Source organism: Xenia sp. Carnegie-2017, unplaced genomic scaffold (assembly GCF_021976095.1).
Source record: "Xenia sp. Carnegie-2017 unplaced genomic scaffold, XeniaSp_v1 HiC_scaffold_22, whole genome shotgun sequence".
NCBI classification, from domain to species: domain Eukaryota; kingdom Metazoa; phylum Cnidaria; class Anthozoa; order Malacalcyonacea; family Xeniidae; genus Xenia; species Xenia sp. Carnegie-2017.
This window is the reverse complement of record NW_025813485.1, coordinates 1,972,678-1,995,956: the sequence shown is the minus strand read 5'-3', so window position 1 is coordinate 1,995,956 and position 23,279 is coordinate 1,972,678. Positions and strand designations below refer to the sequence as shown.

The window sequence follows — 23,279 nt, the reverse complement described above, 5'->3', positions numbered from 1 at the left end:
TACGTCTCCATGAATGGTTTGTCAGCATTATGAGCAGCAACATTGCTAAAAGTTTGATAAGCAGCAAGAAATGGATTGCTGTGATATGTTTAAAAAAAAGATTGATTACTTGACTACCTGATACATATAAATAAGGTATGATATAATTTTGCTGGAATGTCTAGTCTAGATTTTCTAAACACTTTTGACGCTCTCAAGTTTCATAATGATTATATGCCAACCAATAAAAACATCGTTCTTTCTATGATTAGGAAATATTTAATATCGGTTTTAGCACGCCATTTCCTTCTTACATTTTGGAAGGTGATTCTGAAGTCTGTCCAAATGATGAGTATTAGTAATCATACTTATACGGCCAACCGCTGAGAGGAATCTGATACGATGTAATAAATTTCTTAGTAATGTGAACAACTCATATTTTGACAGGCTCAATCAACTGTCACTGTTTATCTGAGACGATTAGAAACATCTTTGCTGGTCAACTGGCGAGTGCGCAACTCTTTTGACATACTCGGTCGAGGCTGTGTGAAGATCTCGTCGTTCATAAAAAGCATTTCAAAACAAATTCTTCTTTCACTTGCGCTTTGTCGTTAAGCTATTTCGACTCGTGTTTTCAAACTTGTTAGTTAAACCGATCATCATGCGGTAAGTCTTTTGGTTTTGTCTGCAGAAATCTGTCCATGTTATATCAACATTTAGCATAGTATTCTCATAATAAAATTAACAAATGTATTTTTCTAGGTCGACTGCTTTAGCGTTAGCAGTTGGTCTTATATTTTTACTATCTATCTTAATCGAACAGTCCGCTTCAGAGGAGGTAGGCTAATCGTTTATTTGGTCATTGTCACAAATGTATGAAAAAATGTATGAAAATGTATGAAAAAATGGTTATAGTAAGCAAGAATTTCTTTAGTATCAATTTACTCATCGTGAAAAGTGAATCTTCCAACTCGGGATGTTCCATTATGTTGCGCGCAATATGTATATGAGTTTTTGACCTAAATCATAACGTAAAGGGCAACATTTCATGAGACAACAAGCAGGGGGGTAGGCCAATATTTCAACCATAGGATATCGTTTTGCAACATATACTTCTTTAGTTATGGAGAGTAAATATTCTTCCCATTTAACGAAGAATGAATATCATAGGTATATTTGACATCAATCCATCTTATTTGATACTTTTTAAGAAACAAAAAGATATCATTGACGAAAATGTGATTTAACTGTTGGCAAAAAAGGAATAAAACCCTTCAGGCATGTCTTATCAAAACTGTGTAGGAATTTCAGAAATTTTACTTCATGGTAAAGTGAAGTTACACGCTTTTGTGTTATCAATTCGCATTAATATCGGATTTTTTACGCCTTTCCGCGTTTGCAGTAACGACTCTTTACAAAAAACCCTATTAATGACAATCATCACGATAATTCAAAATTAACGCTGCAAAAATAAGATGATTTAACGTTTCATGAAAGTCTTATCATAAACGATAAGAAATTTATTTTGTACAGTTTTGTTCTTATGGTCGTTGATTAGGTTTTGTTAAAATATGTTAAGCAGTTTTTGAAAGGAGAATGAAACGTATGTTATTCCAATATTTATTTAGGAAACGACATGATAGAATTTGCGCAAAATGAAGCTGCTGATTGGCTTTTTTTTTATTTTCGTATGTTTTTGAAAAGTAGCGTTGTTTTCTAGAATGTTCAATCATTACAACTGAGGCAACAGCGATTTACAACGAATCTGTCAGTTTATACTGTGTCGGCGTCTTGGAGCATTTTTTGTTATTATTGAGGGCCTAAAAACATGTGTAAACTATCTTTGTGAATTTTGAATGATGATGGATTTTGTGCAATTTAGAAAGTACTTTTGTTCTATCAATTGAAACGTTGTCTATTTAACTGAATAATGATGGTAAAATTGCGTGTATTTACTTGAAGACTATGGTAAAATCAGGCAGAGCTTCACCGCTAGAATTTATTCCAGTTAAATTAGCTATAATAATGCTCCAAGTGGGGAACAAAAATTGAACTTTCATACTCATCGACTTTTGAATCATTTTTATGCTGTTAAAAGGTTCAGATATTTTTATAACGCGCATTTTTATAAGTCATAACGCGCACTAGCTAAAATATCCATGAGAACCAGATGATAAACTATAAGATGTTTAATCTGCATCATTTCGACAGCTGATGAAGAAAGAACACATCTCAAAAGAGTTTGTAACGCAGGAATCAAGTGGCTTTTATCTGTTATCATGTTTAATTATTAAATGAGTTGTCTCATTTGGAGCTAAGCTATTCACACACCCAATTATGTATATTTTTATTGAGCTGTGATGATATTTTCTCAACAATGCAAAAATGCAAGCATGCAGGAAGGTGTTTTGAATGACAATAATATTTGAAGCAACATTTGAATTGATATTTGATTTGGTAAAAAGAGTATTGCACAAGTCTTTTTGGATTTCATGGTTCATAGATTACACAAAAGAAGATTCACGCTCAACCAAAACTGTGTAATCAGATACCATTATAATTTATGACGAACAAATTTTATTATTCAAAGGAAATTAGTCGAGATAAAAGAAAGTGCATTGGTCACGAAATGATCTTAGCTTGAAACAACAAACACCATTTCAATATTTTGATTTTCATTTCATGTTTGATGTGGTCGGTATATTGAATATTTGGTATTTGGAATATTGTTTTTCATGTTTTTTCTGCAAATCGGTAAATGCAAAGTGACACGAAATTCACGAATTATCTTAATCGATCAAAATTAACGAGATTTGCCCTGTGATTAGTCTGTTATTGAGCACACATTATCTTTGAACAGTCGGTGTTATAGTCCTGCAAAAACACTTAGTGCAAGAGTTATAAATAAAAAACAGTGATTTGAAGAAAATGAATAAGCGGCAACGATGAACTACGACAATGCAATAAACACGCTTACGCCAAACAATAACACCTTTGCAATGGAGCGGCTACAAACATAACATATGTCAAAACAGACAGACAAGTGGCATGTGTGATAAAATAGCATATATATTATCTAACAAATGACAATATTTGAAGGAACCGCGTTAAAGTTGCTGTCTGGTCATTACTATATTTTGTGTTTTCCCGTAACTGTAATAACACAAATATTATATTCAAACATCTTCTTTATTAACCTCCCTTTTCAACATTGATTAAAGAAAGATTCTGTTTTGAAACTAGCTCATTCAATAAGACAGTTGTAAATGATATTTTTCAAGCAACGCGCACTTTTGGACTGCAGTATCCCAAACAATACGATCATTAGTTACACGATTCACAGGAAGTTTATTTTTTGCGAAATGAACAATGATCCCGCAGATAAATTGTAACTTCATCCACAGTTACTTAAACTTGAACACATATTTCTGCCATTTTTCATGAGTGTAAGGGTATCATATCAACGAAATATTCAGCCTAATACAGTATGCTATACAATTGTTCTGTATGCTATACAATTTGTTTTAGGCTAATTGCAATGGCTGTGCGCCATGCAGACCGACATGTGAAGGAGAAAAAGGTGATAGGGTAAGGTGGACTCAATCATTGATTAAATTGTCTAGCTTAGATTTCTTATTGCTTAAAACATATCAACATATTGCATGAAAATTTCAAAATTGGTCGGCATTTCAAAAATATCCAGCACAGATTCCAGGGGGCTCATTTCACTCAGTTATTAATAAGAAATGATATGGAATCAATTGAAACAGTATCCCAAAATTATCCAAAAATAACACCTAATGGTTTACAGCGGAAAATATTTATCTATGTGCGCCAACAGCTATAAAGACTATGAATACACCACATGCTGATGCAGACAATGTGAATCAGATGTTTATAAGGCACTCTCAGTCCAGATGGAATATATGAATTATTTTGATGCGAATGATTAAATTCATTAGCGTTAATTTATTTAGGGAAATTTAAGCATTTGTTCAAGTTCTGTGTTTTTGTCATCATGAACGTCCCAAATTTTCTGTTAATCTTGCATGATGGCAAACTATCTTTGTTTCTATTTCGTCAATTTTACGTAAATGAACGCTTTTTACAACAATTAGTTTATGTTTCAGAATAAATAAAACATTTCTATGCAGGTCAGCGGACAGGAGCACAAGTACTGTACTTTATTATAATATCTTTGGTGTATTTAGGGTGTGCGAGGTCCAGTTGGCCAACGAGGAGCAGATGGTTTCCCGGTAAAATACAAATGGTTAATTAAGTGTTGTTAGTTTTCAACCAGGATTTTTACTGTGTTTCAATCATTTACAGTAGCTAATCAATTAATTCTTTAAAACTCTCCACTCCAACTGCAACATTTTCTTCAGGGACACCCAGGAATGGAAGGTCCTCAAGGAGAACGAGGGAAAAAGGTAGAAGAAGATGCTGAATATCAAATAATTCAAGCGCTTAGAGTTGACAAAAATGAAATCTTTTACCTATCTAGGGCGAAAAAGGTGAAGCAGGACCACTAGGATCAAAAGGAAATAGGGTAAATATAAAATATTACTTTGATGCAGGAACAATGATCACAGGAAAATTTTTATTGATATTCTGATCATCATACTAGGGAAAAATGGGACCCCCTGGATTCAATGGACGACCTGGCAATCCGGTAAGGAAAATTTGTTGGAATTAAGCGGAGTGTCAACTGCAACATAAAATCAAGCTTTGTTATGTCTTTTATCCAGGGTATTCCTGGAAATGATGGACCACGGGGAGAACCTGGTGATCCTGGATGCAATGGAACAAAGGTATTAATTTGTGGAACAAATCAGTCATTAAAGGAAGTCTGAATGTTGAATTATGAAGGTGACTGGAATAGATAGTTATATTCTTCTGATTATTTGTTTTCACAATTTTAATTAGGGAGAACCTGGTACTCCAGGTCCAATAGGTGACCCAGGAAGAATAGGACCAAAGGTATTTTGTCCGACACACATTAGAAACGCGTTCCACATAACATACGTTATCCATACTACTTGCAACTAAAACATATATTAACTAATTGTAGGGAAACCTTGGTCCTAAAGGAGAACCGGTAGTGATTTTATGAGTTTTTAATAATTTGTCCTACACAGTGGAATATATGTTGACAATGATAATTTTTATAAAAGGGTGATCCAGGAGAAAGTGCAAACACACAGCGAGGAAGTAAGGTATGAAAAACAAAATTTAGACTATCCACCCTTTTAGCGACGACGTTAATATCAGATTGGAATTGAAATTCGACTTTTTACTGGTAAAGGGCGACAAAGGAGAACCAGGCTTCAATGGAATTGAGGTACAAAAAGAAAAATGTAGTAATAAAACAATATATCAAAACATGATGGTGCTCAATGAACAATGCTACGTATTTAGGGTGATGCGGGACCTCAAGGAATGAAGGGAGAGAAAGGAGATCTTGGTATGAAAGGAAATGAGGTAATGTAATGTACTGCATTGAAGCTTAAATTTTACGCATACTTTTCTTTTATGTCGATTTCAATATGCACATAAAATATGATATTTATTTTAACCGTTATCTGACGCCATGATCGATGTTTGTTATAGGGAAATCGAGGCGTAAGAGGTGCAAAGGGAAACAAGGTAATTAAAATATTCAAGCGAAGAGAATCAAATGAAACAATGACTGACGATAACTTTTTTATCGACGTTAGGGTGAAATGGGAATTACACTGACATATCAAGGAGAAAAGGTGAATGATGATATTTAATCAATTCTTTGTTGCAGAAGCATTTAATAAAATGTTCTTAATTAATAAATTTAACATATAACAACTAGGGTGATACAGGTCGACCCGGACAAAAAGGAGAACCGGGCAACGTGAGCATTACAGACCAATTAACCAAAGATAATTCAACTGTAAGTCAAATGTTGCAACTGATAAATTTTTTTACTTTAAATATAAAGCTCAAATTTCACTTTTGCTTTTTCCATACGTATATTTCGACGATACTTACCAGCAGTATTTAATCACTATGCTTGCTTTTGAATGAACTTCTTTGTTAATTTCTTGATTATGCTTTTATTTTATTTTCAGGTCACATTTAAAGGTGCCAAGGTAACAATAAAGTAACATACTTCATTCAGCAAAAATTTTTATGACAACTTAAATTTTCGACAACAATGTCATCCACGTATAATTTATAAAACAGGGAAATAAAGGTGCAACAGGCGTCCCTGGCTCACCTGGCACAACCGGAGATAGAGTGAGTGAAAATATAAAAAGTAAACAGAGAAACTCCTTAATGAAGCGTTCATGTTTTGGACTCAATATTCTTCATCATTTAGGGAGAAAAAGGTGATAGCGGCGATAAAGGAATGAAAGGAGCAAATGGAGCTGATGGTCCACCCGTAAGAATCTGTTTGAATATTTTCTATGAATAGCATCATTATAATTTTTATAAGTTTATGTATGTACCAAAGATAAAAATCAGCAATTACTGTCGTATAGGGTGAACGAGGTGCTATGGGTAAAAAAGGCGACAAAGGAACTAGTGTATGTTCTCATTTTCTTGTTCATATATTTCCTCGATAAATTAGTAAGCTTTTTGAATAATATCGCAGGGAGCGAATGGCAGTAAAGGTAACGATGGAGCGCGAGGAGATAGAGGACCAGTGGTATGTAAAAGATCATTGATTTGTCAGACCTAAACGTGAAAAAAGTATGTGGATGTAAACATATTGTTTAGGGTGATGCTGGAGATACTGGACCTCAAGGAGAAAAAGGTGAAAGAGGGCCGGAGGTAAAGGACAATCATGAATATCTCTTTAAAAATTAAAATATAAAGGCGATAAGAATCTTATGCAACTTTCGATTAATTGTAAAAAGTAAAGTTGCGTAGTCATTCATAGAACGTTCAAACGATATTTACATTGAAATTAATTCAGAAAGCTGATGTATTCGTAGATGGAACATCAATGAAATCGCTTACGTACATCACATTTATCAACTTCTAGGGACCATCAGGAACAGGGCCTCCTGGACCATCCGGTGAAAAAGGTGAAATAGGTCAACGAGGAATGCCAGGAGTCAAAGGTGATAGGGGCCGTCAAGGATCTCCAGGTAACCCTGGCTCTCCAGCAACTGGTCTACCGGGTGAACCAGGTGCCCGCGGACCACAGGGAGAGAAAGGAGAAGATGGACAGCCAGGTAAATACATGAATTGAAAGAATTCAAAAGATGACTGTAAAAATGCATAAACGGTTATTCATTATATTTTCTATTATCTTTAGGTGTTGCTGGTATGAAAGGACCACCAGGACAAGCAGGAGACATTGGAACCTCAGGGCCAAAAGGGAGAAAGGGAGATAGTGGTCTAGCTATTGAAGGACCTCCAGGAATGGATGGTAAAGAAGGACCTCGTGGACTGACTGGAGACAAAGGAGATCAAGGAGAACCAGGACCACAAGGTACGGTCAAAACTGGTTTTGCTGTGTTGATCAACACATTTGTGATGTAAATTGACTAACATCAAAAAATAACCTTTCACCAGGACCTCCAGGACCAACTGATACAGAAGTAGGTCCTCCAGGTAATCCTGGACCACAAGGAGAGAAGGGTGCACGCGGTCCACCAGGACAAGACGGTCGACCCGGTAATCGTGGTCAAAAAGGTAAAAAATATCTTACGATTAAAACATGAATAAAATGTAAATCATGATAACAATGGATAAATTAGACAATTAAGACAATACAGGAATTACTGGAAAAGACTATTCATCAAGCTGAATGACTAAAGTTTGTCATAATTTTGCTTGAATTTTTTTCTTGTATATATATTTTTGCTACATTTTACCTTCTAAAAGCTGCGTTTAAAAACACGTTATGTGATAAATGACGCAAAATATTTACGAACTTACCTTTTAAGTGACATAATTATAGTCGGGCATCTATCTTACTGATGTTTTTGTCACTCTTGTTGTTCAACTAAACAGGTGATGAATGTGGTTCGTGCCCGTTGCCCAATCCAGGACCGAAAGGTGACAAAGGCGAACCTGGAGAAAGGGGAGAGATCGGCAGCCCAGGTGAATTCGGGCTAAAAGGAGAAGTGGGGGGAATGGGTGAAGAAGGCAGGCCTGGTCCCCCAGGTGCCATGGGTATTCAGGTACACTGTAAAAACACAATTGTTTACTTAATTTGTGTGATTTGCTTAAACAAGCAATAAGTTTACTTGTATACAACCACTGCAATATTGAATAAATTATGTTAGGGTCCAACAGGTGACATTGGTAGCCCGGGAGATAAAGGTAGCAAAGGTGAAAAAGGAGACGAACGAACTATTCGAGGAGAAAAGGGTGAAAAAGGTAGTACTGGTTCATCTGGACAGCGAGGTGAAAGTGGAGATCCTGGAAGACCCGGCAGTCAAGGTTTACGTGGCACTGAAGGAGAAAAAGGAATTAAAGGAAACAAGGTGGGTCAAAGTGTAGAAAATACCATTGCTGAAAGGAATGAAAGAAAATCAAATTATGAAGCCACGTTCAACAAGAGCTAATATTTTATAAAGGGTAATCAAGGACAAAATGGAGCATCGGGAATAAAAGGAGAGCAAGGTGAACCAGGATTACCTGGACCAAAAGGGGATGCTGCTGCAAAAGGTGAACGTGGTCCTGAAGGTCCTCCGGGTGATAAAGGCGTTCCAGGGCGACCAGGACAAGCAAGTACGTAAATCCTTATTTTTAAATATAAAATAGTCAGTAGAATGAATATCATATTTTTGTGTAAACCGCCAAAGACCGTTTTCTGTGGTCTCAATGAGAACTGATAAAGCTATTGAATTCTCTAGTGTTTTATTTTCATTATTTACCGTGAAAGTTCATTTTACAAGCAATCAAAGTTTAATAACAGATGTTATCAAGCATTTAAAATATCTAAGTTAGAATAACACATGCATTTCTCTCAAGATAGTCAATTATTTGTTTTACAGAAAACTGTTCTGCTGAAATCAAAGAGGAATTAATAGGAAATCCTGGTCCTGAAGGTAAAATCTAATCGTACGAGTTTTACAGAGCAAACATTTTTCATAAGAATGTTAAAACATATAATATGACCCCACAATGTACGATCAGAGAAGAAAAGATTACATAAGAAAGACGATGTAAAACTATAACCTACGAAAGCTCAAATGCTTAAGTACTTATAGCTAAAAACAAGCATGATGGTTTTAGTCTACACAGCAAATAAACACAATCAACGTTTGATCTACTTCTGTACTTAATAAACAAACACTGTCAAACTGCTTAGTCTACTTCATTATTTATTACACAAACTACACAACACATATCACGTATTGCAAGATGAAAAAGCAAAGTTACAGGTTTCAAAAAAGAAAAAGGCAACAAAAGAAAGCGACATAAAATCCAAAGATCCTAAACACAACTACGAACAAATTCATAAAGTTCAATTGGAGCAAATTCAAGACATAAAGTTGAATTGGTGCAAATTCTACAAAATGATCATGTGACCTTGCTCGAATCGTTTAGGTGACGCTGGTGCTAGGGGAGATAATGGTGAAAATGGAAATGATGGCTTACAAGGAGATAAAGGCGAAAAAGGAAATCCTGGAGAAGTTGGTCCAAAAGGTGAAAACGGACAAAGTGAGTGAACAAGAAGTTTTTTCTGAACCTTCCATTTTGTCAACCTAAGCAACAGCTTGAATTTCGAGAAAAATTGACGAAATTGTAAAACCACATGTTTACACAAATTTGCCGAAAGAAATTTTATACCTATATCTAAGCAACCAAAAAATAAGCCAATAAGCTTTCTCAATTGAAAATTGCAGGTATTAAGGGTGATGAAGGTATAAAAGGGGAAAAAGGAATGAAGGGAGATGTTGGGGAAGATGGTGTTGGTCTCCAAGGAAACAAAGGAGAACCTGGACGAGATGGTAGTACACATTAAATATTAATGTCAGGTGTCGTCTTTAAAAATATTTATAAAAACATGCATCTATCTTTTCATAGGTCAGCCCGGTATAAGAGGTGAAAAAGGTGAAATGGGTATCCCAGGAAGATCGCGTGAGAAAGGCGAGAAAGGAGAACCAGGAGAACCAGGAAAGCTTGGACCTCAGGGAGTACCAGGTGGCATCGGCGAGCCTGGTCTTCCTGGTGCTTTGGGAGCTAAAGGTGATAAAGGTGGTGAAGGTCCGTGGTATTGATGGCAATGATGGTATTCCTGGTGCTAAAGGGGAAAAGGGAGATAAAGGAAGCACAGGTTGATATTCGCAAAAAATTTATACGATTAAATTAATGATACGTTAACAAAATACAGAGATTTGATTTAGGTGCCACTGGTAACGATGGTCTTTCTGGCGAGAAAGGCGAACCAGGTCAGGATGGTGAAAAAGGTGATAGAGGACGAACTGGTCCTGTTGGGCCTCCAGGTTCCAGAGGTCCAGAAGGAGATAAGGGTGAACCTGGTGATCCTGGAAGCAAGGGAAATAAAGGTATTATTAAGAAATCAGTGCGTTTGCAATAAATCGCTCTAAAAGAAATCACGTAAAAAACAGACATGTAAACGAGTTCAAAGATGATAATGGTCTTTTTGGTTGTATGAATGAAATTTACATTAACAGGTAATGACGGTGATCAGGGTATAACAGGTGACGCCGGACTACCTGGACCTACTGGGCTACCTGGACCAAAGGGTGTGGCTGGAGCGCCTGGTGAAGACGGACCTCGAGGGCCTCAAGGTCCAAATGGGGATAAAGGACGAATGGGAGGGGAAGGAAGACCTGGACAACCTGGACCACCAGGCCCAAAAGGAGAGTCTGGACCACCTGGACAAAGTGGTAATGACGGACCACCGGGAGAAAGAGGTACTTATTTAGTATTTTCTATAAAAGAGTTTTGTACATCTTTAATAATATTGCATACACTATATACATCACAAAATCTTTAATTGTGAAAAAGAAGAGTGCTCAATACAAAAGTAGAGCAAAAACATAAATATTATTGCTGATCAACAATATCTCGAATTCTGTAGGACCTCAAGGTGATCGTGGTGATCAGGGTCCTCCGGGAAATGGACAAAAAGGTAATCGTGGACCTCAAGGAGAAAAAGGAGGCATTGGCTTTCCTGGGACGAAAGGAGATACTGGAAATCGGGGTGATGATGGCGACATAGGGTTAACAGGACCGCCGGGTATCCCAGGTAGGATGGGAACATGAAATGATAACAAAAAATCCAATGAATGTGCATGAAAAAAGAATACTAAAAACCTGCGAATACTTTATTCACAGCTGTCTTTACACGAAAGAATAAGCATTTTTCAATATGAACATAACAGCCCAACATAAGACTTTTAAAAAAGCCATCACAATAATGAAACGTTATTAGTAAATCTTTCTCTATTTTATTATTGTGATGGCTTTTTTAAAAGTCTTATGTTGGGCTGTTATGTTCATATTGAAAATTCGCTTTCCGCCTGGCAAATCTCTGGCCACGATTTTAGAATAAGCATTGTTGAACACCATTGACTTAAAATGGCTATTTTACTAGAGTATATCATCAAAACGATCGTAAATGTGGCTAATTAAGATCGTTAATCCTTAAGTATACATCAATAAATCCTGCGCGTACATTTTAGGTGGTGTAGGAGAAAAAGGATCTAAAGGAGAGCGTGGAGAAAATCTTGTAACAGTTGGTGAGAAGGGTGATAAAGGGAACATAGGCCGAAAGGGTGAACAAGGACCTATTGGTGAGAAAGGTGTTTCTGGGAGAGGATCTGATGGCGTTAAAGGACAAAAAGGTTAAAAAAAGTAGTTGAGTTCATTTGTTACACGTGAACGCTAATTAAGTGAAAATATTAGGTGAAAGGGGTGAACAAGGTACACCAGGTCTAAAAGGTGATCAAGGTATACAAGGTAATCCTGGCCCAAAGGGAGAAAGTGGACCACGAGGACCTCAAGGAGACACAGGATTCCCCGGTGAAAAAGGTTCCAAAGGGGTAGAAGGTCCTGCCGGAGAGAAAGGAAATCCAGGAACGAAAGGAAATAATGGAGTCAAAGGTGACACAGGCAATCAAGGTCAGAAAGGTGCAGAAGGACCTCAAGGTATGGAACTTTTAACTCTTACACCAGCTAAAAAAGGACGTATCAAATCATGTTTTCATAAATGTCTGCGGAAAATGCTAAATGTGTGCTAGCAATTTTGGAGTCTCTTGATATTCAATTATGTGGATTTTTCGTAAACAATTAAAAAAATTAAAAATTATAAAATCTAAAAACAGGTCCGACTGGTCCTCGCGGTGTACCAGGAAATCCCGGACCTAAAGGTGAGATAGGAAATGTGGGTGTACCTGGTATTGATGGTTTTGTCGGAGAGCCAGGACCTGATGGCGAGCGTGGTTTCACTGGTGGTAAAGGCGAACCAGGAGTTCCAGGACCCAAAGGCAATCAGTACGATAAACAAGATATTTTTAATGGAATATTTTTAAATACGAGCAGTGGATGATTTTTATGAATGTTGAATGAGGCTGTTGTGACCTTTATGTTCAATATCTGAAAATGGGACGTTACACACGTTACACAATCTTTACACACACGTTACACAATCTTTACACACACGTTACACAATCTTTACACACGTTACACAATCTTTACACACACGTTACACAATCTTTACACACGCGTTACACAATCTTTACACGTTACACAATCTTTACACACGCGTTACACAATCTTTACACACGCGTTACACAATCTTTACACACGTTACACAATCTTTACACACGTTACACAATCTTTACACACGCGTTACACAGCCTCTGCCCATTACCAAGTATTTGCATATTGAAAACTATAGAATTTCTTAACAGAGGCGCACCAGGATTCCCAGGACCAATGGGAGAAAAAGGAGATTCCGGCTTCCTGGCCTTCAAGGTCCCCCTGGTGATGTTGGTGACCAGGGTATTCAAGGTGCAAAGGGCGACAAGGGAAACAGAGGACCAAAAGGAACTGGAAGAGGTAAGGACAGGAATTATTTTAAACTTTGCAGGTATTTTGAATATTTAAATGATTTAAAGTTAATAAGTAAGAGATTTCACCGAGCATTTATCATATCGAACGATTTAAATTTGGAATTCGACTTAACAGAAATTCCCGGATCGGATGGAGCAAAAGGAGATAAAGGTAATCGAGGAATCAAAGGTGAGCCAGGAGCACCAGGCTCACCTGGTCCAAATGGTGAGGCAGGTCAACCAGGAGAAGCAGGCAATAAGGGAAGTAACGGACCTCAAGGAAGACCAGGTAAAGTAAGATGGCTTACAAGAAAAATGTAATGAACGTATTCTGATATAATATTGTTTTTGATGACAACAACGAAGATGATGAAGACAACAACATAAAAAATTACTGCAACGACTACGTGCTTTTACTACTACATTTCCAACAACTGAAATTTGCTTAGCCAAAAAAATGCTTTCATTTCAGGTTCAGGAGGATCAAGCGGAGATAAAGGTTCATCTGGAAGTCCAGGAGAGATGGGTGCTACTGGTCCAATGGGCGATAAAGGACGGCGAGGCTTACCTGGTTCAGGTGACTTCGGTTTCATGTTAACAGTTCACAGTCAAAGCACCGATATTCCTGAATGTCCACTTGGTTCGAATAAAATGTGGGATGGCTACAGTTTACTTTACGTTCAAGGCAACGAACGAGCCCACGGTCAAGATCTCGGTGAAGCTGGTTCATGTATCAGACGTTTTAGTACAATGCCATTTTTATTCTGCAATATCAACAATGTTTGCAACATTGCATCACGAAATGATTACAGTTACTGGTTATCTACAACTGAACCAATCCCAATGATGCCAGTAAGCGAACAAGCAGTTGAAAAATACATCGGTCGTTGCTCTGTTTGTGAAGCCCCATCTCACGTGATTGCAGTACATAGCCAATCAACGTTAGATCCAGATTGTCCTCAGGGATGGGACGCTATGTATAGTGGATACAGCTTCCTCATGGTAAGATAAGAATATAGTTCAAGTTGTCCAACCGTCAAAACAAATCTTAATTGTTTGAAAAGATTAACAATTTTCTATGCTAAAAATAACTTATACCTGAATTTCAGCATATAAGTTCTGGTTCAGAAGGTGCTGGGCAATTGCTATCGTCTCCGGGTTCGTGTCTAAAAGATTTTCGCGCCAATCCCTTCATTGAATGTCATGGCCGAGGCACGTGTCAGTTTTATGCAAACACCTACTCTTACTGGATGACAACAATCGAAGGTCAAAATCAATTCAAGACACAAGAACCGGAAACATTAAAAGCAAACAATCTACGAAACCGTATTAGTAAATGTACAGTGTGTATGAAATCAACTACAACAACGAGTATCGGTGGTCTCTGAGGGATTATCGGTGGTCTCTGAGGACAACGTTTGATAAACTCAGCCAAAAATCGTTTTCAAAAATTAAGATTCTGTTATTATTTCCATCAAATGAATTATCTTTCTCTACTGATATTTGAAGTTTTTATTAAAGAGTATACATTTCCGAAACTAGAGAATGGCTCTTTGCTATTTCCCATCACGAAAGATTTTATATACACATAATAAATATAGATTTGCTAAAAATATCAAAGATTACAACCCAAGTAAAACATGTTCAAAAGTAATGTGACTTTTGATTTTTTTTTCGTGCTATTTTGAAGTTTTGGATAAAAATACAATTGTAGAGTTCTTACAATTATATATATAAATAAGATTTTAGAAGTTAGTTAATATTAGTTTATAATCCAATGTATTGTCAGTGGTAAACATATTTTTTAATGATCTATTAATAATTCTATGGCATTTGATCTCATTATTATATAATACGTCCAATTGAATATTGTCAAAATGGAAAACTTTGTGTATGTTTAGAATAAAATATAAATGTAATTAAAGCAATGATTTTCATTAAATAAGTTAATAAACCTTTTCTTTTCGAATCTTCATGGTATATTAACATGTACAAATGACGTAGATCAATATATGAAATTAGGTATTACGTCAATAAAGTATAGCCCAACTTATTTAAGTCCTTAGTTGTGCACAATTATACCCTCATTGTGAAAAGCTTACGTCGTGATTTAAGTGATAAAATATCAATGCGTAAAACTCATTTATTTATATCAAAATACAAATGAAAACATTTCAGAAATGACAACATGAGAAAAATGACAACAAGGCGTCTTTTAGGTAAACGACTCTGGTTTAGAGTTGGCCTACCCGCTTTTAATTAGAATCAACTTTCTGCTTTCCTGGTGAGAAGCCTTTCCTCCTTGTGTATTTAACTGACAACGTACTACGCAGACGAGGTTCTTTCTTCTTGTAATGCTCATTAAAATCCAAACGGAAACTGAGAAATCGTAAATTCACGTCCGAATGACTTGTCAACTTCAAAAGAAATTGTTCCACCAAGTTCTAAAAAAAAATTGCTTTCAGCTAGGAACATACAAAACGAAGTAAATATTTAATGACATTAGTTTAAAAGCTAACCTCATAAGATTGAGAAACAATCTGAAGTTGAGCCTTTTGAACTGGTAAAAACTCTGTCCTGAAATCTTCTTGCCTCCATTCTTCTTGTTCTTCTTCGGTCACTGTGAACCCCCAACATCCCTACATTGTACATAGAGTTCACATTAATCAACAGTGTTATATAATGTAAAACAATGAATTTAGAAATCAGATGACAATTATCCTGGTGAACTCTTTAAAAGTAAACTGACATCATCTGTATTTTTCTGAATATCGTCCGTTCTTTTTTTCCTCGATTTTAACTCAAAAAGAGCTCGAGAGAATAAAGCGTCTTGTGTTTGCTGAAACTTTATAATTTGATCAAATATTGCACGTAGTTGATCCAACATGTCCTGAAATACAAGAAAATAAACATTTACTGCGATGAACCAAAATAATAAGCCAAATAATAAACGAACCTTGGAGTTGTTATCAATGAGACAGCTTGATAATATGTAATTAAGAAAATTCTCATGTGCTGTGATTATATCATCAAGGTTTGTAGACTCATGAACTTTCTTTAAAAGCTCAGCCCAACAGCATTCTAAAATCTAAATAATTACGCAATCTCTTGTTTATCTACATATACAACTAATTATTCATTTCATATAACCAGTTTAAAATCATCATTGTTATTTATATAAAGGCCCGTTTACACGATCCGTTTTGTCGGATCCAATTTTTCGGTTCCGATTTTTGGTTGCTTGTTCAGACGGTTCGATAATTTTATTGTTATACAAATTCATTTAGATGTTTATAGTCTTGTGAAGAGCCATTTGTGTTATCCAGTATATTTATCGACATATTTTTCGTATTTTTGTTCTTGTTTCCAAGTGTTTTTCAATTTAATTTGGTCTAATTTGAGTTCTACACAGCCATATTCAATTTACAATTTTTCTGGCAATGCTGCTCGTCGTTCAGAGATTTTTTATGGTAAGACATTTTTTAAGGTGAAAGAAAAAACTAAATTAAGGAAAACATTATGTGCATATTTTTCATGTGTGCAGAAGCTTTCGTGCATTAACACGATTTTTACCAATGTGCATGTTTTATATGTGTGAACTAGCGTTTGGTGTAGAAACAGGTTTTTCGTGTATGCACAAGTTTTCACAATAATGCACGCATACGGCCATGAAAAATTCTTAAACTACTAAAAAGAACAATCAACTTGGCACATTTACAAAAGTGGAAGTATTTTAATCACGAAAGTCACCCTATATTTTCTTAACTTGTACACGTGAAAATAATAAGTTTGAGTGTGTCATGTGTGAGCACAAATCATACATAAATAGTTGTTTTTCACTAACAAACATGTTAAAATAACATGTGTGTGACAGTGTGAGTCATGTGCGAGCTTAAAAAATCTACGTACATAGTTGTAGACAATAAAGAAGAACAAGACAGAAATTATTACGAACACAAAAGGAACCTTCCTTCTTATTATACGTAGGAAAGTTGCTAATTGAAGATTTGATACTCGTTTTCAGATTTTTCATAGGCACGAAAAAAGAAACGTGTTGACAACATCAACTTACCTCAAACGTTATGTAGTATTGCATTTGATTAATAAAATGAATCATTTCTGAATTCAAAGCATAACATGTATGTAGAACACCCGTCAGTTCTATTGGGAACAAGTAATAATTTACTAAAGAAGTACGAGACATCTAGATAATGAAATTTCTCTAGTAATTTACATAGGAAAAATGATAAAACCTGGCAATGATCGAAACAATCTCGAATACGATATTTGTGCTTTCCATGTAGCAGTCAAGATGTATTCCATTCTCTTCGCTCGCCATAAGAAGTTAAATATCCTTAGGTACATTAGAGTACATTCAGGAGTAAACACCTACACAACGCAATACATGATGATTCAAATTAAAAGCACACACAATAAAGTTTGTTTTTCACCACTTTACATTACCGTTCCAATTGGTCCGTCAACTTTGTAGCACAGACTGAAAACATCCCATCCAGAATCACCAGCAGAAACCTGTTGAGAGAATTTTTTTACTTTTCATGAATGACAGTGGCTAACATATAGAACGATATAATCTCTATTTAGGCTCAATTCTACAGCATTCGTTATTGGTTTCGTTTCTACTGTGCTGTCATATCACATTCAAAATATTTGTATAATTATTTTGTTTCAACACTTGCCAGAAAACATTTTAATAAATTAAAATGATGCTTTGTTTATTCGAAAATGTTTTCATACAGTTTCTATACAGTTACCTCAATTAAATGAATAAAAATAAACATGCAACTAACACAGCTTTCTAAACAGAACAAGTTCAAAACTAAATTGTAAGGTCTATACATAATATTACCTCTAATAGTCTGCAATCGAGTCTCTTGATGATATCAGGATCTTCAAATTGAGCATTAGTAGCTCTAATTGCAGCTTCGAGAACACCAGACAGATTATGAGTGTATAATGTACTAGCTGGTTTTGCCAGATCTGGCCTAAAATGGTACGAAACGATTCGATTAAAGTTGACCACGCCATGAATATGAAGGAATTTCAGCAATTTATGACAAAGGATATATGTGACATTAGTCACGACAAACATTGTTCTGTAGTACATCAGTTAACTGTTTGGTAGTAATTATATCCCCACAACGTCAAACATCCACAGGTTTTTTGGGAGATATGGATATGTGATGCATGATTAATGATTGAAATTTTCGCCACTCATCACAAACAGATAAATTATATTTCATATTTAACAAAAGTTGATATGCATACCTATATTGTTGGCATGAGTTTATGCAGTTTCATATAAATTTTCTAACAAACATATTATTATATACTACAAAACTTACTCAAGTAAATCCATTAGATGTCGTATGAAGTCGCCTTGGCCAAGAAGAAGATACCGTCTCATTCCCTAATGATATAAATATTAAAAATTACTAATATGTTGAAAATCTTTTTATTAACTGATAAAAATTCCCCCCAGTATTTAAAGAAATGATCAACATTTCAGCAACCTACCTTCCCTCACTCAATAGCCGGCAAAAAGTCTGCGAAATAAAGGCAGAAACTCATCGAAAGGAATAATAAAAATTCTCGTAATCTTCCTTCCTTCCGGGCTACGAATCCGACGTTTGACTTATTATCATGATTCATCAAAAGAATAAAATGTATTATTACACAGACTGTGGCATATTTATTCCCAACCAACCTTAAGATGTTCCACAAATTTGTACTTGTTAATGAGAATCTCAAGAAGATATTTGCTTGTTTCTTTATATGCTTTATCAATAGCTTCCTGAAGCGCAGTTCCACCAAAGTCTGCTTGATCTGTTAAATTAGATGAGCCTAAGATATTTAAACAAGATAAAATATAAGTAAATTTTAATAAACAGGAATTTAACAATAATCGTGTGCAATATTTTAAACAAAGATCATCAAGCAGAAATAAAACGCATTCGTTCTTTTGTGATCGCCATGTTCAATGCATGTTAAATACAACATAATAACCTTTACCTTGACCAGTTTCACTCAACAATTTGCGTTCCTTCAGGATGAAACGATCATAACAAATATGACGAATAAAGTTGATTGACTTTCCAATGTTCAATATCTACAAAAACAGATATAATAACGACGTTTGACTATACTAGCGAGCAACACATCAAGCAAGGTAGAACTGCAATGCAAGTTCCCCGAAAACAATCATTATCCTGGAGGAAACAGCAGTTAAAAATAATCTGTACAAAAATTGTTTGTAACTAAAGATATGCAACACCAACCTTTGTGCCCAACTCAAAAGACACGAAAGACGGCAACATAGCTTTCCTAATACTGTACTTTTCAAACCATAAGCGTTCATCAGGAACGCTGTAGTCAGCAGCCACAAAGAACTAAAAAGATTTTATAATGAAATTATGAACAAGCGTCAATTTTTGTAAATTACGTGTTCTGACTTTATACATTCTTTTCATAATCATGTAACGTTTGTATAATGGTCGTTATTCTTGGTGTCAGAGATTAGGTATACAAAATGCCCAACAACATGGTTTGGGTGAAAAGAAAAGAAATTATGTCCTTCAATTTCATCGATTTTGCTACGTAGCTGTTTAGTGACGAATATTTCTTTTCAGTAAACGAAATGCTCAAATTAAAAATTGTATCTTCATACTTCGTTGTAAGTATCCTCAATTCACCCTCGTAAATCCATCGCGATAAAATGATCTTTACAGGTTGTGCCACTTGATTAAGTATGTGCTTTACGAGGGATTTAACGTATGGATCACCATGTTGCATGTACGAATGAATTGCTGATAAAAGAGAGCCTCCTTTTTTACCTAAATACAACATAGCTACTTATTTAGATTCATCGACCAATAACAAAAAATGTCGATCATATGAGCTGCATTTATAGCAGAAAAAAACAGATTTCATTCGATAACAGGTTTCCAAGGTTTAGAAAAGTAATTGAAGATTAATAAAATCTTTGAACTTGATAAACAGTGATAGGAGCAACCTAATTATTAATACCTTTGCAAATTTCTACGAGTGCAGCCAATGTCTTGAGTCTTAAAAGAGGAGTATATGTCCATACAAGCAGTCTTCTTAATGTTAATGTATTAGTGCCTGTTTCTTCACCAAGACCTTCGTCAAAAAATTGTTTTTGCTGACTTTCAAATACAGCAATCAAACGGTAATATTCCGTTAGTTCTAGTTGCAAAGCAGCACAAAAACTCTGTCCAACAAGTCCTAGTGCTTTATTACCAGAACGGGCATCAAGAAAACGTCTTATTTTCAGATACAACCAACCTAATTCACAAAGTTTGTTAACAAGAGCTCGAGTAGCCGACGATACTCCGATGTCACGATCAATTCTGTAAGCATCCTCAATTTGATCAAATTTTATAAACTTGCCGTCAATGCCTTGAAAGATGTATATCAAGTCTCGTATAAGAACAGCATCTGCAGCTTCAAACGATGCTGATAAAACGAAATATTAAAATAAAATTCAAATATCAATTGCGGAAACGTTATTTCTACATGGATGCAGTTTTAACAAGTCAAATCATATGGGCAAAAAATCTTTTCTTTCAAACCAATGCATTTTTCATCAGTACACATCACTACATAAAAGTATACACCGGTAACTCAAGTATACTCAAGCAGGGGGGAACGATGCTCACTTGACAGGAGGTGTGCAGATTTTTCAAGGGGGGGTGCATTGCTATCCTAGCTAAAGTTGCAAAGGCCTCGGACTATGGTAGATTTTTAGGATTACAGATGAGTGAATTTACGTAAATTTAAATGAAATAGTTATTACTTTTTAAAAATATTTTTGTATCTTTTTCGTTAATGAATGTGCATTTTATTGTTTCTATGAAAATGCGCTTGGTAATAGCTCAATTGGAAGTGGTGGTAGTGTAAAATATGTAATTGCCTTTGAAACGAGAAGTTCTAATTTTATGTACTTTGTCTGATTGTACAATTTCATAGCCTCTAATAATGTTATATTAATCTTCTACAGTACGTAATACCATTTTAGAATTTTTGTTGGGGATGCTAAACAATTTTGGTGGGTGTGCACAGTGCACCCCCGACACCCTCAAAAATCCACCACTGTACACCAGTCTACACCATTACACATGAGATAAATAATCCTTACTTACTGTTTCCACTTTCATCTCTCAACTTCTTCCTGTATTCTTGCAATAGTTTTATGCCAGGTGTTTGAAATCTGCTGTTTTCTTTTACTGACACTGCAGATGATGAAGCTGTGGGTAAAGTCAAAGAATTCTTATCACTTGTCAAGGAATGGACACCAGTTGAAAGAGCAGTAGCCGAAGAGGTGTTTCTTGCAGAATGGGAAATGCTGCTAATACCACTACTGCTTCCAGACGAAGGACCAGTAGGAGCAAGGGTGGATTTTAAAGGGTATTGAGGAGTTGAGGTGGACAAGACAGGCAACCCACGACCAAAGAATGATGGCATTCCTTTAGACTTGATTATTTGAAAAGACAAGACATTTTAGTTATATTAATTTTATGCACAGAAAACTGCAATTCACAATATAAGATTCTTAAATATTTAGATTTAATCTCTCCCATATTTCACTGTCCTCTATTATAACTTGATGTTGTAGGATTAAACAGCAAATTATGTACCTTAGAATCAGTTTTATCTTCATTTCGAAGAATTGATAGCAAATACAGAACAGACCAACGATTTTTTAAAGTACTCTAAATCAAATATATATACATATTATAGAAATTCTGTAAATGTTGGAGAAGAAAAGAAGTTATAAGGTCATACCCTTGATAAAATTTTATTGTATAAGTCATTAAGGAGTGCGGCATTTTTCTCTTGGTTGTCATTCACAACTGTTGAAATTTAAAAGGAAAAAAATTTTAATAATAGACGATTGTTATGTAGATATACATGTTCCTTTAATAGTTTGAACTTTTCATCAATTTACATAACAAGATGTTAAATCACAAGTTACCAGGCACACATAAATATATAAGTTTCAAATAATTTCCATACTAAGATAAATTCTCCGTGGCAAAGAGAATAACAAGATAATATAACTACATACACTGCCTCTTTAGACGCTCAACAATCTGAAATTCATCCTTTGAAACCAATGGAGCAAAGTGGCTGAGGGAAAAACATTAAAATAATTCATCAGTTATTGTATTATTGAATATGATATTTAGAAAGTACTAGGAGTTCAAATTTACAATGAAATTGCTAATCTCATTGCATATGATACAAAAGAGCATTAAAACAGAACAATATTTATGTCATCATTCTCATGAAAGTACCACAATAAAAATATTCTTCCTCAAAATGCCCAAGAAATCAAACCCACAAATTCGTAAGTAATCCTAGTGTTCTGATAAGTCTTTACTTTATAAACTCAATATTTGCCAAAATTTACCTTCCAAGAACACGAAGTGCGTAAGGAAAAAATTCTGCCACTTCTAAAATAAGGGGACAAAACAGTTTTTTGAGTCAAACATTTTAATTTACTAACCAAACACTTTTAACTAAATAAAAATTTGTTTTTCGCTTTTAAAGCACTAGAAGTAGTAATTAACATCATTCGAGTCCATTGACAGAAAACAGAAAAATTTATTTCCAGTTTTACTTAATTTTTAAAAGTAAAAGGGACAGTGATGGAAGTTGGTGAGATGAAGAGGAAATCCATGCGTCTTGGTAAAAACATTGACTAAATAAGATTCTTTGATCTGCATTGGCAAATCAGGTTACAAATTGTTCTATACATATTACATATTGTTAAATTTGGTGTTTACAAATGTGGAAAATGCACAATACTAACCATAATACAAAACTGACCATTTGACAGTAAATCGACAAAATGTCACAGTAAACTCTTACAATTTTTATACCTGGAGAACCTTTGTCTTTTTGCAAAAATTTGGAAGTCAAAATTAAGACTAAATGCGATATCACTTCTTCTTGATAGTTTGACATTCTTATTTCGAACAAAATGGAAGACTCAAATTACATTTTCATCTTATGTATTAACAATTTACATCACGTTTTACACTCATTTTGCAGATAATGACACAATCCCATCTTGTACATTAATAATACATTGGCACTCCGTTCTCCACTGTTGTATCCCATTATACTCTCGTCACCAGGCTTGTCGTTGTGTTCCGCGGAATTTTTCATTTCAACAGGAGGTCAAAAAGAGGGCTAGATTGGAACGCTTTTTTCTTTTCCAAAAGAGGAAAGACA

The 23,279-nt window shown here is 35.2% G+C and overlaps 2 protein-coding genes across 2 annotated transcripts; one reads left to right on the top strand and one right to left on the bottom strand.

Annotated features, from left to right (window-relative positions):
• The first annotated feature begins 463 nt into the window (after positions 1 to 463).
• On the top strand, positions 464 to 14,967 carry LOC124446380 (collagen alpha-1(I) chain-like). The gene is given in 44 exon segments (XM_046997223.1): positions 464 to 645; positions 742 to 817; positions 3,508 to 3,567; positions 4,191 to 4,235; positions 4,365 to 4,409; positions 4,484 to 4,528; positions 4,607 to 4,651; positions 4,728 to 4,790; positions 4,906 to 4,959; positions 5,051 to 5,077; positions 5,154 to 5,195; positions 5,285 to 5,320; positions 5,398 to 5,460; positions 5,590 to 5,625; positions 5,697 to 5,735; positions 5,822 to 5,902; positions 6,081 to 6,101; positions 6,196 to 6,249; positions 6,332 to 6,394; positions 6,495 to 6,539; positions 6,608 to 6,661; positions 6,733 to 6,786; positions 7,001 to 7,193; positions 7,277 to 7,453; positions 7,537 to 7,656; positions 7,978 to 8,147; positions 8,253 to 8,453; positions 8,547 to 8,700; positions 8,967 to 9,020; positions 9,523 to 9,636; positions 9,822 to 9,926; positions 10,003 to 10,186; positions 10,188 to 10,252; positions 10,323 to 10,484; positions 10,614 to 10,856; positions 11,024 to 11,191; positions 11,628 to 11,789; positions 11,851 to 12,093; positions 12,270 to 12,438; positions 12,858 to 12,904; positions 12,907 to 13,005; positions 13,135 to 13,287; positions 13,471 to 14,000; positions 14,108 to 14,967. Coding segments are annotated over 44 exon segments (4,845 nt in total). The 5' UTR covers positions 464 to 640; the 3' UTR covers positions 14,387 to 14,967.
• Positions 14,968 to 15,123: 156 nt separating this feature from the next.
• LOC124446381 (gamma-tubulin complex component 3 homolog) lies at positions 15,124 to 23,251 on the bottom strand. Its single transcript, XM_046997224.1, is given in 21 exon segments — positions 15,124 to 15,442; positions 15,518 to 15,637; positions 15,748 to 15,888; positions 15,955 to 16,086; positions 17,071 to 17,159; positions 17,252 to 17,387; positions 17,463 to 17,531; positions 17,869 to 18,004; positions 18,365 to 18,429; positions 18,727 to 18,863; positions 19,032 to 19,128; positions 19,298 to 19,408; positions 19,687 to 19,706; positions 19,709 to 19,852; positions 20,046 to 20,495; positions 21,182 to 21,512; positions 21,677 to 21,751; positions 21,825 to 21,892; positions 22,108 to 22,169; positions 22,453 to 22,495; positions 22,925 to 23,251. Coding segments are annotated over 21 exon segments (2,700 nt in total). The 5' UTR covers positions 23,010 to 23,251; the 3' UTR covers positions 15,124 to 15,253.
• Positions 23,252 to 23,279: the final 28 nt, after the last annotated feature.